This window comes from Lutzomyia longipalpis, chromosome 1 (assembly GCF_024334085.1).
Source record: "Lutzomyia longipalpis isolate SR_M1_2022 chromosome 1, ASM2433408v1".
In the NCBI taxonomy this organism is placed as follows: domain Eukaryota; kingdom Metazoa; phylum Arthropoda; class Insecta; order Diptera; family Psychodidae; genus Lutzomyia; species Lutzomyia longipalpis.
Genome location: NC_074707.1, coordinates 27,517,382 through 27,531,186, shown reverse-complemented (window position 1 = coordinate 27,531,186; position 13,805 = coordinate 27,517,382). Strand labels below are relative to the sequence as shown.

General features: G+C 35.6%; 3 protein-coding genes across 6 annotated transcripts in view; 1 reads left to right on the top strand and 2 right to left on the bottom strand.

Moving 5' to 3' along the window:
• LOC129797484 (protocadherin-23) overlaps positions 1-13,805 on the bottom strand; it is a 953,251-nt gene that overhangs the window by 139,815 nt on the left and 799,631 nt on the right. The gene's annotated exons all lie outside the window — the stretch shown is intronic.
• The window catches only part of LOC129797474 (probable cationic amino acid transporter), a 261,906-nt gene that overhangs the window by 139,815 nt on the left and 108,286 nt on the right, over positions 1-13,805 (bottom strand). The gene's annotated exons all lie outside the window — the stretch shown is intronic.
• On the top strand, positions 154-10,362 carry LOC129797422 (sortilin-related receptor-like). Its single transcript, XM_055839958.1, has 8 exons — positions 154-645; positions 2,687-2,956; positions 3,349-7,665; positions 7,737-8,409; positions 8,478-8,734; positions 8,805-9,073; positions 9,155-9,374; positions 9,446-10,362. Exons 1-8 carry the CDS (start codon positions 400-402, stop codon positions 9,755-9,757), a joined length of 6,564 nt encoding a protein of 2,187 aa, XP_055695933.1. The 5' UTR covers positions 154-399; the 3' UTR covers positions 9,758-10,362.

The window sequence follows — 13,805 nt, the reverse complement described above, 5'->3', positions numbered from 1 at the left end:
TATGCGGAAAATACGAGAAAATCTCGAAAACCCTGTCGTGCAAGGGAGACATCTATATAGTGCACGTGCGAGTGAGAGAACAAAGCAGAAATACCCCCATCTCACTTCTTCTGCAACCAACAGCAGCGCCATAACTTGCAGCGGAAATTTCTCAAAACTCTATGATTCTCTTCAGCTGTGGTTTTGTTTTTTTGGTCAGTTTAGTCAGTCAGTGTGAATCTGAATCTGCGTATGCTAACGAAATTTGATAAGAAATTGCAAGTTGGATTGAAAAGTGCACGCAATTATTATTTATTGTTTCTCTTTGATGGTGATTCGCAACGCATTTTGTGAGAAAACAAACGAATTGAACAAGGAGGGAAAAATCCCTCGAGTCATTGTTTAGAGTGGCATAGAAATATGGCGTCGTCAGTGATTTGCTGCACAACATTTCTGGCACTCATCCTGGTCACGGGGGTGAAAATGGAGCTGCGATATGGCTTCAAGCCAGAAAATCTGCACGTGAACATGGATGATGAGTCGTACGGTACCCCAAAGTGGAGTACTATGAGTGTACAGCACGAGGAAATCCGCCACCGCAGAAGTGTTCCTGCTGCGATACCAAATCTGGGGGATGATGTGCTGCGGGCCAACATCACACGCAGGGTATGTTGCGTTGGTTAGGGAGTGTTGTAGAAAAAAGTTCCCATTCTGACTCTTTCCTTGGGCTTTGTCTCATTTTTTACGCATTTTCTTTACATCTCTCCACCCCCTCGTATTCGGTCTGCGATGCTTTTTGTGAGCACCACCGACCGACCGAGAGAGGAAATCAAAACCATCAAAACGTTCTCCGAGAGTACAAAACCCGGAGCACTAATTGAATCAGGAAATATTTTATTGAATATAATTCTTCATCTATTCAATTCAAATAATACCTACCTACATGTATATAGGAGGCCCACACAGTCCGCACTTGGAATCTTCCTTTGTTTGCCCAATCGCAATTTATGATTTAGTCGCCAGAAAATTTTGATAAGGGTTTAGCAAACAAGCAGAAATCATTCTTTGATAAGAAAATTTAGATAACTCTCTACATGCTAGACATGCTATATACCACATAATTTCCATGAGCTTTTCTCCTCTTTCTCATTTCTTTGTCCGGCAAAAATGATAAAATCTATCTTTAGCCATTTCAACCAGTCAGTCCCTTTATTCTTCACACGAGAAAGACGACCCTCAAAAGATATTCGAGAAATTATCAAAGAAAAGAAAAAATGCATGATTCATAATTTTTTAGGGGTTGAAAGGGTAAGACCGGTTAGGTAATACAATGAATGATTTATTACAATGACTAATACTCCAAATTATTTGTCTTGTGTGTTGTAATTCAACCCTCCATTAATTTCAACATATTTCTTTTTTACTTGAACATTTCACTCCAAAAAATTAAGTATTATATGATATACGCCTTGTTTGTTTACTTTATCAATTTTTGTCACTGCAATCTTTGTCAAATACACAACGTAGGTAATAAATGATAGAATATATCCACCTCAAAAGTCAAAGAAAAAAATAGAAAAGCAATTGGAAATAAATATAGAACAAAAGTATTACCAACTAAATTTACTGAAGCAACAAAGAAAGTCTCTTTCGTTATTTTTTTTTCCACTAAAACTCATCACAAGGCAAAGCGGGAAAAACATTGTGTGGGTATGTTATTTACAGCTACAATGCGAAAAAACACAGAGCTTGATTGGATACTGCAGGACTATCAATAGACCCCCTTAATCTTCCAATGTGCCCTTCAAAATGCGGGATAAATAAATTAATCATTCAATATTTCGTGAATTGAGTACATTATGTACATTGGAATGTATATAAAACCCCTGATTTTATCTATTCAAGTACCTAGGGCAGACCAGGGCTAAAATTATTTTAACATCTAGCGAATGCATTAGAATCGATCCTATCTAACTTTTGGAATTGATTGCAAAGGTTATTAAAAAATAAAACAGGATTTAATCAAATGAATATTTAAGAAAACTCATAATTTTCCATAATTCAACTCCCAGACATTTAAAAAAAACCACCACAGTGAGAAATCACATAAAAATGTCCAAAGATTATGCGTTCTAATCGTCGAAAAGTAAGACTCATTTCACAAATTATTCATTTCTTTATGACTAAATGTTATTTCTTAGATAAATAGAAAGTCTAAAAGGTCAAAAGTTAGAAGAAAACTAAACTTTTCTCTTTTTATCGTTCGGAAAATTTTTCTTTGAACTCTTGTCCGACTTTATTAGTCTAGCCCCGATCACCTCTATAGATCGCATTACGTGCGCGATAAGCACACTTGTGTCATTGTTTTTCATTCACATTCTTTCTCACCTGATGGCCCAATTAAAAAAAAAAAGACAATTTTAATGATGATCGTCGTTGAAATTGATTTAAAACGGAAACTGAAAATTTATTGTTCGCTCAAAAAAAAAAAAAGAAATAAATGAATGTTCAACATGGAAAATTAGGGTGATTTGAATTCGTGATCAGCCTACATAAAACACTAAATACTTAGCCTAAGTCATGTTAAAACAAACAAAAAAATATTTAAAAATTCACGTTTTTTTTGCGATAAGCTGACAATGATTTTTATTGTTTTTTGCTTTTGTATATTTTTCTAAAATGTTTTTATTTTTTAAAAACTCTTCAGGTAAACGCTCTCAATGACAGTCATGCACAGCTAATGGTCCATTGGCTGGGCGAAGGAACCGACGTAATGATTTGTCTGGCACGTGAACCACCTTTGGGCCCAATGGAGGATGCAAAGGCCGCAGAAGCACCCTCACCGTCGGCAGTCTTTATTTCCTACGACTACGGAGATACGTTTGAGGATAAAACCGATATGTTCAAAGTGGTTGTAAATGGAACTGCTGAAAACTCAACTCTTGATCAATTTATCACACATCCCAAATTTAATACGGTAATTATCAAATTTTATCTGGTTAAAGATTTTTTGTATATTGTTTATACTGTAGCATAGTTAAAGCTGTTAAGGTGTACGTATAATTTAATTGTGTTATGAACTAGTTTCTTGTCTATCTCTTAGTCTGTATATTTTGTTACACTTTGTCGGATACTCTTCACGGCGTTTTTTAATGAGATTCATTTTAATCAAAAGTGTAAAACTGTGAAAGAAAACGCCGACACAGATCAATGACCTCCTAGGTGTGGAATGCGTAATTTATAACATACGTTCAGCTTGCAATTTTTACATTTTTTCTCTCTCTCTCTCTCTTAAATTTTGAATAGCAAGGCATGCATATTTTATTCTCTAAAATATTTTAAAAGAAAATATTATGATTTTCTTTGCAGATCGTTTTCACTGATCCTCGACACAAGACCATCTTCACGAGTTTGGATCATGGAAAGACCGTACAGAGGAGTACACTAGATTTTGCCCCATCGGACATTTCATTCTATGAGCTTGACAGAAAAACCTTTGTGACCTTGGATAAGGAGGATCCAGAGCGGAAGCTCTACTATACAAATGATTTTGGACAGAGTTTCACACTTCTGCAGAGTTTTGTGAAGTCTTTTGTGTGGTCATCAGGAGAAGGGGTACCGATTCATTTGTATGTGGAACGGAAGGAGGCAAACAATTCATCATCGGTGATTTTCATGAATGCATCAGACCTCCTGAAGGACCGAAGCAAGATTGAATTCAATTTACTCATTGAAAATGTTCAGGATTTCCATGTGAAAAAGGACTTTATGTTTGCCACACGAAAAGTCATGAATGATACGCAGCTGTTGATTTCCTACAAACGAGGACGTTTTGTACGAGCGGAATTTCAAACAAATCTCCCAGTTCGAGGTCTTCACATTGCAGACGTCGATGGGAAGAGAATCTTTGTTTCGGTTGCACACAGTGAAATTATTTGTCATCTCTACGTCTCGGAGGTTGATGATAAAGTGACGCATGTCTTCTTTGTGCCGAGTTTAGAGAATATTTTTACATTTATCCCTGGGATCACGTGGAAGTCGAGTTGGCTGATGCAGACGTCCGATGAGGCATTTACGGATTTGTACAAAGTTGAGGGTTTACGAGGAATTTACATTGCTAGTCGCGTATCGCGTCAACCGTCGTGGGGATTGAAGATTGTTGGTATTGTGGGACCAGAACATCTTATTTCTGTCATCACATTTGACCACGGTGCATCATGGCGACCAATTACGGCACCCACAGTGGACGATGAGGGGCAATTTATCAATTGCACGAAAGATTGCAGTCTGCATTTGTCACAGAAATTCAGTCAACTCTACCCAGTCACGAGATCACCAACAATAATGAGTTCAAAATCAGCACCAGGTGTCATTATGGCATCGGGAACAATTGGGAAGAGCCTCAAGGGGCATCCGGGGGTGTTTATTTCGCGTGATGCCGGTGTTACATGGAAGCAAATCCTGAAGAATTATCACTTTTTCAATTTTGGCGATCATGGTGGGATTCTTGTTGCTGTGAAGTACTTCAAATCAAAAGGGGAAACCTTGGAGATTATGTACTCAACGGATGAGGGTGAAAAGTGGCTCTCAACACCCTTTCATTCGACTGAGCTGAAAGTTTATGGATTAATGACGGAACCAAATACAAATACAACTGTCTTTACACTCTTTGGCTCGGAACCCGATGAGCATCGATGGTTAATCATTAAGGTGGACCTGAAGAATGCTTTTAGCAGCAATTGCACACAGGATGATTACAAATTTTGGGCACCTGGTTCCCTTACTGGTGATACCCTAATGCCATGCATCCTTGGCCTTCAGGAGACATATCAGAGACGAATTCCACATGCAAATTGCCACAATGGCATTGAATACCAAAGACCAACGAAAACAATAGTCTGTCCCTGCAATAGGTGGGACTTTGAGTGTGATTTTGGCTTTTCACGTGCAAACTACAATTCCCCATGTATCCGGAATAAAACTCTCACAACATACGACCCATACAAAATCCCTGAAGATTGTGAAGTTGGACAATTTTACAATCGTACAAAGGGTTACAGAAAAATTGACGGAGACGTCTGTATTGACGGTTATGCATCGCAATATTTGCCACAAAGTATAGCTTGTCCCGTGTCAGAAGGAAGGAGTTTTCTCATTGTGGCACAACGTGATCATATTTCACGAATTGATTTGTCAACTGGTAAGAAAGAGCAACTCCCTGTGACTGATTTGAGAAATGTAATTGCCATTGATTTTGACATGAAGCACAATTGTGTCTTCTGGGCGGATATTCTTACCGATACCATTGGGCGGCAATGCCTCAATGGGAATCAACCAAGGGAGGTCCTTGTTGAAACAGATTTGGCATCTGTGGAGGGGATGTCATACGATTGGGTATCGCAACTACTCTTCTTCGTAGATGGGACAAGGACAAAGATTGAGGCTGTAAAGACATCGCACGATAATTATGCGAGAATGCGCAAAACAATAATTGGATCAGCTCACTTGTCCAAGCCACGTGGAATTGTAGTTCATCCCCTTGAAGGCTATATATTTTGGACTGATTGGAGTTCGGCAAAACCCTCACTCTCGCGTGCAAATCTCGATGGTACCGATATACGGGTACTCTTCACAAAACCCCAAGTTGTATGGCCGAATGGCGTGACAATTGACTACATTGCTGAGAGGGTGTACTGGGTTGATGCCAGTAAGGACTACATAGCCAGCTGTGATCTTCATGGTCGAGGCTTCCAGAAGATTCTCGAACAAGATCCACGTGTTGCACATCCATTCGCCGTTGCCGTTTACAAGGATCTCATGTATTGGGATGATTGGAAGATGGATTCAGTCTTCTCAGCTGATAAGGATAAAGGAATAATCATACACTCCATTGCCGAAGAGATGACAACGCTGATGGATCTCAAAGTGTATGCGCACACCATTCAAGAAGGAACAAATGCATGCAGTAAAAATCACTGTAGCCACATTTGTGTTGGTGCTCCCAAGAATGGATTCACCTGCCTCTGCCCGGATGGAATGGAAAAATCCTCCACAGGGGAATGCCTCTGTCCAGGAAGTCTCAAACCATTTGCTAACAAAACTTGCCCTCAATTGGCAAATACATGTGCTCCTGGGTACTTTACGTGCAACAATCATCTCTGTGTCCCAATGCTCTATCGGTGCGATGATGAGAATGATTGTGGTGACAATTCCGATGAAATGGGTTGTCTACTCAAGACACTACCATGTCCACCACACATGTTCACGTGCAAATCTGATAATGTGTGCATTCCACAATATTTCGCGTGCGACCACGAGAAGGATTGCAACGATGGAAGCGACGAGCTCAACTGCAGCTTCCACGAATGCGATGCCAAAGAGTTCAGGTGCAGGAATGGACGGTGTATCATTGAAAAATGGGTATGCGATGGTGAGGATGACTGCCGAGACAAGTCAGATGAAGCTAATTGTACAACTAAGAACAACACAAGCAATATTCAGTGCAAACCCGATGAGTTTAGGTGCAATTCAACGGGAACATGCATTCCAATGCAATGGAGATGTGACAATGATCACGATTGTCCGGATTCTAGTGATGAGAATAATTGCACGAACAATTCTTGCGATTCATGGATGTTCAACTGTGGCGATGGGCACTGTATTTACAAAACCTGGACATGCGATGGTGATCAGGATTGCACAAATGGGGCTGATGAACAAAATTGTCCCAACATTACGGCAATAACGCCACGAAAACCGGGAATTAATGTTCTCCCATCCGATGTATGCCACGACTGGATGTTCAAGTGTCTCAATGACAAATGCATCCCATATTGGTGGAAATGTGACGGAGTGAATGATTGTGGGGATTCATCAGATGAATTAGGATGTAGTCCGACGAATATCACAACATCCACATCGAAACCCGTTGCACCACCAATGGTGGAGAAATGTAAGCCAAATCAATTCCGTTGTGATTCCGGATTGTGTATTCTCAAGCGGTACGTGTGCGATGGGATGTCCGACTGTGACAAGGGTGAAGATGAGGAGCATTGTTCGAGTAATAAGAAGCCATGTGGGGCAAATTCATTCCGTTGCTACAGTGACGGTCTGTGCTTACCGATGGAGAAGAGATGCGACAAATTTGTCAACTGCATCGATGGGAGTGACGAGGAGGATTGTGAGAAACATCCCAATCGTCCGGATACTCCAGTCGTCTGCAAAGCTGGCTACTTTGTGTGTGACAATCACTGTATGCCCCTTGGGAAGGTTTGCGATGGCAAGCAAGATTGCTACGATGGATCGGATGAGAAGAGTTGCAATTCATCCTCAAGGGTGTATCAAGTAATTCACATTGGTGTGGATGAGCGGACACTCAATGCAACGAATTTGCTCATGTTTTGGTGGATTCCTGTACCGCAAAATATTATTTTTGAATTCTTGCCGTCAATTTCGCTTGTTGGTAGTGATGTGTGGAGGAATCACACAGAATGGCTATCAAATACGGAACATAGAATGACCAATTTGAAACCCTATACAACGTACAATCTAACAGTGTATGTCCGTGTCAAGGGAACCCATAAAGTCTCTCCGCCATACCTTTATATCTCAACAACGACCGCTGAGGGTGTTCCCACTGAACCACTTAATGTTACAGTAGAGCAAATGAATGGATCCAGGGTGCAAGTAAGTTTTTTTCTTTACAATTCTGTTCTGTTTTATTGAAAAAAAATTCACTTTCTGCATTATTTTCAAAGGTTTCATGGGTACCTCCAACGATGAAAAGTGGAATTCTGATGGGCTACACGGTGTTCTACAGTGTTATCAGTAGTAGCAACAACTACGCTCCACTGCAGCCGCAATCTGTGTCTACGGGTGCAAATGAGACATCAATAACAATCGAAACAAACTTCTTCGGCAACACCACCTACGTGTTTTGGGTGAGAGCGAGAAATTCAAAGTATGAAAGTGCCAATAGTCAAATTGCTAGACTCACATTTGATGACACCATAAATATTGATGCACTGAAAAATGTTGTTATTGTTGAGACACACAATACATCGGTGCACATTAAGTGGGATCCAATTGTTGGTGTAGATGGGTACGTTGTTCAAATGGTTCTACCTCAACCATATCCGCACATTCAGCCCATTACAACGAAGGATACGAAGATAACACTAACAAATCTCAATAGAGGCGTAAAGTACATTGTTAAGGTGTCAGCATTTGTGAAGCAATTCTTTGGGAGACCACAAGTTGTTAACTTCCTAATACCCGGAGATGAAGTTCCAGTTGTACCAAATTTCGAAATTACGGGAAATAATTCTGAATTTTCTGTTATTCTAACGTGGAAAAAGCCCAAATTGAACTTTAGTGGTGATATCACTTATGGGGTATACTATGGGACCACTGCTTTGGAGCTTTTAGAGAGTAAGATATTCTCTTTGGAAGATTTTTCTTTTCTATTGTTCTTTAAATAATCTATTTTTTTTCCGTAGAAGCGAGAATTGTAACGACAAATTTGACAGCAGAGGTGAAAAATATTTTTCCTTGTGAGTCATATGTATTCAGCGTTGCAGTTTTAGCACCCATTGGGCCTGGACCGTTGCACAGCAATCCTCTGCGGTTTAATTCTCCCTACAGCGAAACGTGGCCACCGAAAAATCTCAACGTTATTATTGATGAGAATACACATGAGATGATGATTAGATGGGATCACAGTTGTCCTATTAACGATATGCTTTACGGCTATATGGTGAGTTTACTTTTTATTAATTTTATATTTTCAATCAATGAAAAATGAAAAACTTTTCTCTTCGAAACAGATCACTGTAAAGGAACTGACATTGAATAAGACATCGGTGGTTGTACCAAAATTAGCTCACAATAAGACAATGTGCCACAACTTTACGGGTATTCCTGATGGTGCAGTGTATGATGTGAGCGTTGCAACAAATACCAAAGATTCAATTCCAGTAACGCAGAGAGTCTATGCTCCACCATTGCCGGTTCCGCGGCAAATAAGAGTGTGGTATGAAAAAAATAATACAGTTACGGTCTACTGGAAGGAAATTATGAACTACACACGAGAAAAGTAAGTTTTTTTTTCTCTTGATTTAATGTGCGAGAATTCTGCTAATAGTTGTAATTGTTTTCTAAAATAACTTTGCAACAGGTTCCAATATCAAGTTGTTATTGTTCTGGGTACGTGGGATAATAATCCAATTAAAGATAATAAAATGGAAAATGTTAAACCACTGCTGGTGGTTGAAGTGAATCATCCACCAGTATCAGTGAGTCTAACGGCACTCAATGAAATCCAAACAATTGAGGAGGATTCACCCCCAAAACCAGATAGATCGTATACATTTGGTGTGAGGCTCAAATCTGCAAGAGTAAGTTAACTTTTAGATAATTTTATTTTTAAGAAATGAGTTGTAAATGAAGAAATTTTCTTACTTTGCAGGGTTTCTACTCTCAGTTTGCTGAATCAGAGCATATTGAATCGACAGTTTATGTTAGCTTGGCTCGTGATGAATTGACATCTTACACAGTTGTGTGGGTTGTTATTGTGACAATGCTGTTGATCGTTATTGTGGGTGTTGCGGTGTTCTTTGTACAAAAGCAAAGACGGCAGCAGAATTCCTTTTCGCGTTTCGCCAATTCGCATTATGACTCAAAGACTGGCGCAACGAGAATTGGTGCTGATGTGCTAGAAGATGAGGAACATCATGAGACGCCACGATTTGCCGACGATGAACCGCTTGTTATTGCATAATTTCAACCACCACGTACATATAGAAACAAAAAAGTCTTCAAAGAAAGTATGAGTATATTAGATTAAAAGAAAGAAACCAAGATTTTCTATGAAATTTTTAATCGATAAGATGATTGCTTATTTTTTTAGACAATAGTAGCGAATTATAGTGAAATCAGACTTCTTTTTTTGAATAATTTTTGTTGTCTATTTTATGTTTTTTTTTTAATATATTTTTGTGTTATTATTTCTTTGATATTACACACATAATGATTGATGTTTGAGAGAGAAATCATACAAAGAAATTTTATGAGTTTTTAACGATTACTTGTGAATAAATATTAAATAAAATATTTCTTATTCTAATAGAAGAAAAAAACAAAGACGAACCAGTAATAAAAAAATACAAATAAATCATTAATGTTAATGAAACATTGATTTATATGCTGCAACTAATAGAATGAGTAAAAAAAAGAGAAATTAATCTAAATCAGGGAATTTTTTTTTGGGAAAATTGGTTAACTTAATGAAATTTCCCATTTAAGTGAAAATGACGAAATGTGGCAGCATTTTTTCAATACTGTGATTTTTAAAATAACATTATAAAATATATTATAAGTAATCTATATTATTTTTTTCTTGAATAAAGATTCCATATGGAAATGCGGGGGAGTTAGTCAACTTGGATAAGAAAAATAAACTTTTGTAGCTTCCGTTACAAGACAAGATTTTTTATAGTGCAGTTTTAAAGGAATTTTTTTTTCTATAACAACATTAATTATGTTTTCCGACTGTTTATGGGACCTTTGTGTGACTAACTCCATCCTAGTTTACCCTATAATTTGAAAAGGAAGAAGAAAAATATATTGAGAAATCACATTACTTTCAGAATTAAATACGAATGAAGTGGAATGTTTGATTTTTTTTTATTTTATAGCCCTCATTCAAAGTCAAAGTCATGTATTTATTGTATTAATTATATTTTAATATTTTTGGTAAAACTAAATAGACCAATATTTGCATTTTTCTTTCTTTACATCGATAAAATGGATGAAAAACTAAAACATAGTTCATCGTGTGCCTTTTGGTAGTTGCAAAATAAAATCCCTATTTGATTAAATTCTAATTCGGAAAAAGAAATAAAAAGTAAAACTTGCCCAATAATAGTTTCACTGATTCCATTTTGTAACAGTGGCAATTGCTTAATTAACATCTGATTAATTATTCCAATAACATTACAGAGAGTTTGCATAAATTTGAATGTCGTTGAAAAGTATAAAATGCCTTTATTACCAACCTTTCCTATTGTTTTTTTTTTTTAAATTCAATTAATAAATGATTGAAAAGACATAATATGGACAATTAATGGAGAAAGTACTGAAAAATGAACCTTTTGTAAAAAGGCATCATTGGAAGCTTGGGAAAAATAGGAAAATTAGGTTTAATTTCTTGAAAAGTGCTGGGATGTTTTCTATTTTAAAATAAAACCAATTTCTTTACACCATTTTGCATAGGGAAGAGAATGGCTAAATTGTAATCACTCACAATTAGAAAAGTGTGGGAAAATGGAATAAAATTTAAAGGAAAGACGATAGACTTCAATTTGAGGCCATTTTAGTTTCAATTTATTGTCCTAATTTTAATTTTTTTACACTTTTTATTTATTGAAAAAAATTAACCCCGAAAGGTTCGGATTGGGCTGTAGCCTCCCCTCCACTTTTAATGCTTTTTTTTTACATAATATTTTAACATTCCACTTCTAAAACTTATTTTAAAAAAAGCAAAAAAAACGGACAGATTTTTTTCAAATAAAAGAATTAACAAAAGGCCAAAGTTATATAAAATAAAACAGCTCATTTAAAATAAGAAGAATCTAATTGACTTTTTCATTGGCTGCAAAAAGTATCATTGCTATTGATATTTTTTTATTTATTTAATAGATTTTTTATATGAAACTTTTTTTTTACGATTGTGCATGATAACTATATTTTTTTTTAAATTTCAATTTAAAATTTTATTAACAGAATATGGCGTTTTTGTATTTTTTTGCCAAAAAGTGGAGAATAAACGAATTAATAATAATAATTTCATTTATCTCACTACAAACAAGTGTTTTGGGCAACAAATTAATAATGAAAGTATAAAATTGTGTTTTCTCATATTAAATTCTACTTTTAGAGTGTTATTTTTCCAAAAAAAAAGAGTGAAAACGAAATGAAGCTATAACCAAAAAAAAAAACAAGAAATTAATAATACGATATTTTGCGTTCTATAAATATCTGTGAGAAGTCCGTATAAGCCGTAGAGGCAGATTGAACTTCTCTTTTATAGGTAAAAGGATCGGTGGTATAGTGTGAAGAAATATATGTATATGAAATGTCGAAGAAAGACAAAACAGTTTTTTTTAACGATTTAAGGAAACAAGATAAAAAAAGTGACTGAAATTTTAGTTATGAAATAGAAATAATTTACTGAATGTAATAAATGTGAATTTAAGTATTAATCATATCGTATCCTATCGAAAGAAAACCTATTCTAATGATCTTCGAACACAAAATACTGAGACACCCCTAATATAAATTGTAATAATTTTCTTTTTCATTACTTTATTCTCTTAACTGTCATCACACCTATAACTAAACCTTCTAAACCATTAATAAACTTATCAAATTGTCGCAATAATCCAAATGGTTATCTAACTGCTATGGGATCCATATATCACGTTCCCCTTTGAATGTTCTCCAATTGGTGTATTGATAGAAATGTTTGGAATGCAGTCAGAGATAAAGATTATTTATCAAGCTCTAAAATCGAGATTAAACGGAATAATGTCAAATTTTGTATATAAAATTAATTTTTATTGATTATTCTCTTTGAGAGTTATGGGGTTATCCAAAAACAGCTCTACTTACTTGATGCTTAAGATTTTTTTTGTGGCCCTTAAAGGGGTAACTAATCATGTAATTTTGTGTCATTTTATATGATTTCCTCACGATATTAATCATATCATATTTTTTATACCTAACTTTCTGCTTTTCAACTCAATAGTAGGTGCATAATGGGTAGGTACATCTCACAATAGACAACATTCCAAACATCTTTTAATATCGATATTATTCAAGAATTTGCAATACATAATTTGTTTATTATCTACAGAAACTATCAGAAAGTTTGAAATTAGAAATTAAATAAAAACGATGGAAGATTAGTCATATGCAATTAGGTAAAGATCAAGGTGTCTTTCAGTATTTTGTTGTGGAAATTAACCATGAAAATGCAAATAAAAGTTGTGAATTTTACTTTTTGATGAATGTGTGTTGAATTTGTGAAAGCGCACAGAGAAATGATTGCAAATTGTGGTAAAAAAAATTAATAAATTGCACTCTCGTTTGAAAGGTATTCCAATATTTAAGCAATTTATCTACCTACATAATGTTAATTTTGTATGAAAATTTTATGTGATAGCAAATTCGATAACTATCTTATTGAGATATCACAAAGTCCTGAGAACTAAATATAATTCATACATTTTATATAGATAGCATATTGAGAGAAAGATTGATAGTTCGGTTTTTTGGTACTATTTTTTAACATATCGACTGATAAAAGCAAAATATTGTGTTAAAGTAAAAATAAATTCGCCAAGATGTTATCTCGATAAAAATATCCTATGTAATGTATGTTGCGTGTTGTATATATTTATATAAAAAAATATGTGTTAGCAGTGTTATTATTATGGTCAATAAACTTGCCAACGTCGGCTGAACCCTAACACACCTAATATTTCGTGACATCCATACGACATTAGCGTAGTATTCACTCTGTGATAAACTCGCATTTTTATACCTTTTTTTGTTAATTTCTCTACCTTTCTTTAATTCAATAAATAAACTTTAATTCTTTTAACATTTTTTAACAGTAAAATTAATTTTGAAAAGGAATGATGTCTTGAGCGATTATCTACATATACCTAATTTCTTACAACGAAAGCAACATTTAGATCGCGTTCAATATATTTTCTTTAAAAAAAAATAATTTCTCTAATTATACCTAATATTTGCTCACATTT